The sequence below is a fragment of the Helianthus annuus genome, chromosome 16 (genome assembly GCF_002127325.2).
Source record: "Helianthus annuus cultivar XRQ/B chromosome 16, HanXRQr2.0-SUNRISE, whole genome shotgun sequence".
Taxonomy (NCBI): Eukaryota; Viridiplantae; Streptophyta; class Magnoliopsida; order Asterales; family Asteraceae; genus Helianthus; species Helianthus annuus.
The window spans coordinates 28,047,255-28,050,576 of NC_035448.2; the positions used below are offsets into that span (position 1 = coordinate 28,047,255).

At 36.5% G+C, this 3,322-nt stretch overlaps 1 protein-coding gene across 1 annotated transcript; it reads left to right on the plus strand.

Moving 5' to 3' along the window:
• Window positions 1-371: 371 nt before the first annotated feature.
• LOC110914983 (BURP domain-containing protein BNM2A) lies at window positions 372-1,714 on the plus strand. Its single transcript, XM_022159598.2, has 2 exons — window positions 372-528; window positions 635-1,714. The coding sequence occupies exons 1-2, from the start codon at window positions 481-483 to the stop codon at window positions 1,454-1,456; spliced, it is 870 nt and encodes a 289-aa protein (XP_022015290.1). The 5' UTR covers window positions 372-480; the 3' UTR covers window positions 1,457-1,714.
• Window positions 1,715-3,322: the final 1,608 nt, after the last annotated feature.

Below are 3,322 nucleotides of genomic sequence, written 5' to 3' on the forward strand. Positions count from 1 at the left end.
AGGTCTGCAAGAAAACAAACAAGCTGCGGACTCCAAACCTCTGCGCGCGTCTGCGCGGCGCAGACATGAATGGCCAAAAGTGCTTCTGGCCAAAAAACAAACACCACCTAAATGTAGAACTATTTTATTCTTTCTAACTGTAATAAAACGTGTTCTAGTTATTTTATTCTGATTTTTTTGATAGGCAATCAAGTTCAATGATTATGTTAATGCTAGAAAACTTTCTAAGAGAACACATTAGAAACTTGTATTTGATTACTAAATACATATTGTATTATATAAGATAACCAACCATATGTTCTTTTCAAGTTTATTTTAATATATATTCGATTTAGCTTGTTTAACATAAGTTTTTTATTTATTTTTGTTTCCGTAAATAGTATTTTTCCATTATTTTAATTGTGTATAGTTTTAGATATACATCCTCTTTAAGCTTCTCAGGTATTAAGAGAAAACACACTCACCTTCATACAACAAGTGATGGCTTTCAGATTGGCATCTTGGGTTCTTTTCCTTCTTCTTACTCTTGTAACACCTCTCTCTCTCTCTCTCTCTCTCTCTCTCTCTCTCTCTCACACACACACACACTTGTTAGCTAGCCATTTGTTTATTTAGTCTATAATTTGTTTTGTAGGTGAAAGGAGATGGATCTAAAGGAGCAAGTGTCATAAGACTCAATACCATGGATGATGTCCATCAACATGACCATATGCACCAAGGTCATGTTCATGGTCATCATCCGTCGTCGTCGTCATCCAAGAATCAAAAAGACCCTCGAGTCATGGTTTTCTTCATGTTACAAGATCTAAAAGTAGGTGAAATCATGCCAATTCACTTCCCAAACCGACACGTTTCTCCTTCTCAACTACTGCCTAAACACGAAGCCGATAACATCCCTTTTTCGCTAGCCGAATTGCCTAACATCCTTCGTTTGTTCTCTTTCTCGCAAGGCTCGCCACAAGCCAAAGCCATGGAAAGCACACTCAAAGAATGTGAGGTCAAGCCCATCAAGGGCGAGACCAAACTTTGTGCGACTTCTTTGGAATCCGTGCAAGAATTCGCAGGCGATATATTTGGATCCGACACTCGAGTCCAAACTTTGGCCACAACCCACCTAAAAGATCCACCAATTGGAGTTTTACAAAACTATAAAGTTATTGCAATCTCACAAAACATACCATCTCCAAAATTAGTGGCTTGTCACACCATGCCATATGCCTATGCGGTGTTCTATTGCCATAGCCAAGAAAGTGAAAACAAAGTGCTTATGGTTACATTAGAAGGCGAAGACGGTGATGTGGTCGAGGCATTGAGTGTTTGCCACATGGACACGTCTCACTGGGGCCGTGGTCACATCGCGTTTAGCGTGCTTGGGGTCGAGCCAGGAGAGACCTCGGTTTGCCACTTCTTTCCTAGTGATAATTTCGTGCTCATACCTTCTTTCGCAACGGTGTAATAAGTCCTTTGAGCTCAAATAAAGAACGGTTTAAAGTTTACATAACCTTCATTTGTAACGTTAAAAAGTTTGTCTACGAGTCGTCCCAGCTTGTTTATGTAATGTTTTGTCATGTGTTATACTTAAACGATCGATGTCAGGTACTTCTTGGCATGTTAATGAAGACTATAGAAAGTGTTATTTATTTTTCGTAGTTAACACAAATGTGTACTTTTAGTTTGAATGATGTTACTAAAATAAAGTCATTTACTAAATGTACGTAGTTCTATTACTTTGCATTTTTATTTTCTTACCAATATATTATACTCTTGTTTTTCTTTTAACCAACATGTTATACTTCTTTTCTTATGTATATAACTAATCAAATCACTATATTTACAAACTAGAAAACTTGGTTGTTTGATAAACCCATGAGTGTATATATATTAATGTCATGTTATATCATAATTATACACCATATTTCTTATTTATAAAATAAAACTTCACGTTAAATTTAGGAGGTGAATTTGTAAAAATGTAACCAAGTTTATCAATTGTTCTATTTAAGTCACTTAAACCTTCTTCGTCTCCATAAAATCACCAAACTTCTATCCTATGTTCAATCTTGCGTAATAACCAGGTTAAGTGGTTACACTTGATGACTTGTCAGGTTCAGTTACATTTTTTATTTTTTAATGTACAATAAATAGCAACATGGATTTTTTTATTAAAACCCCAAACACGGCAATCTACTTTGCTTTCATTCCACTCTCTGGATGTAATTTCCAAATGGGTTTTGCTGGTGAGGATCATGGAGGTTTGTAAAGAAGAACCATGTGGGTGTTCTGTTTTTTAAATAAAAAAATGAGTAAACTGCCATTTTGGTCCCTGTGGTTTGACCAGTTTTGTTACTTTAGTCCAAATCTCAAACTTATTACATCTGGGTCCCTGTGGTTTGCATTTTGTTGCCATTTTAGTCCAAAATTCAAAAACCTCATTTTTTTACTGTTACAACATCCTATTTTGTCCTTTAGTGCAGGGGCATTTTGGTCCATGTTAATTTATTATAACATTTCAATAATTAATAAATTCATCTTCAAGAACATCATCAAACTTCATCATCAAAACCCAGAAAATCAAGAACGTCATCTTCAAGAAAATCAAGAACCCAGAACAAAACCAGAAACCATCACAAAAATCAAAATACAGACAACAACAAATCAAAACAAAAACCGATTTGTAAAAAGAAACGAGGCTCAGATCTGTATCTTCAAGAACATCATCATCAAAACCCAGAAAATCCAGAAAATCAAGAACATCATCTTCAAGAAAATCAAAAACCTTTTCAAGAACATCATCAAACATCATCATCAAAACCCAGAAAATCCAGAAAATCAAGAACATCATCTTCAAGAAAATCAAAAACCGATTTGTAAAAAGAAATGAGGCTCCAACAACAAATCAAAACCGCCATGGCTGCAAACAGAGGTTGCAAGTGCACTTGCCCTCCTCCGATTCTGCCACGCCAAGCTGCGGAAAATCTCAAATGTTGACCCAATTTTGACTCGGATTAGGTGAAATCATCACAGCCTCGTGGTGAATAAAAGGAACTAACAAAATCAGATATCATCATCCATCACAAAAACTAACAAAATCACAGATCATCTCGATGTGAATAAAAGGAACTAACATATCATCATCCATCATCTCGATCCCTTAAAACTAACAAAATCAAAGATCATCATCCATCACAAAATCACAGATCATCATCCGTCTCCCCTCCACCACCGTACACCCTCCACCACCGTCTCCCATCCACCACCATCACCGTAAACCCTCCACCACCACCATCTCTGACCACATGGTGACAACGGTGGTGGCGCTTTA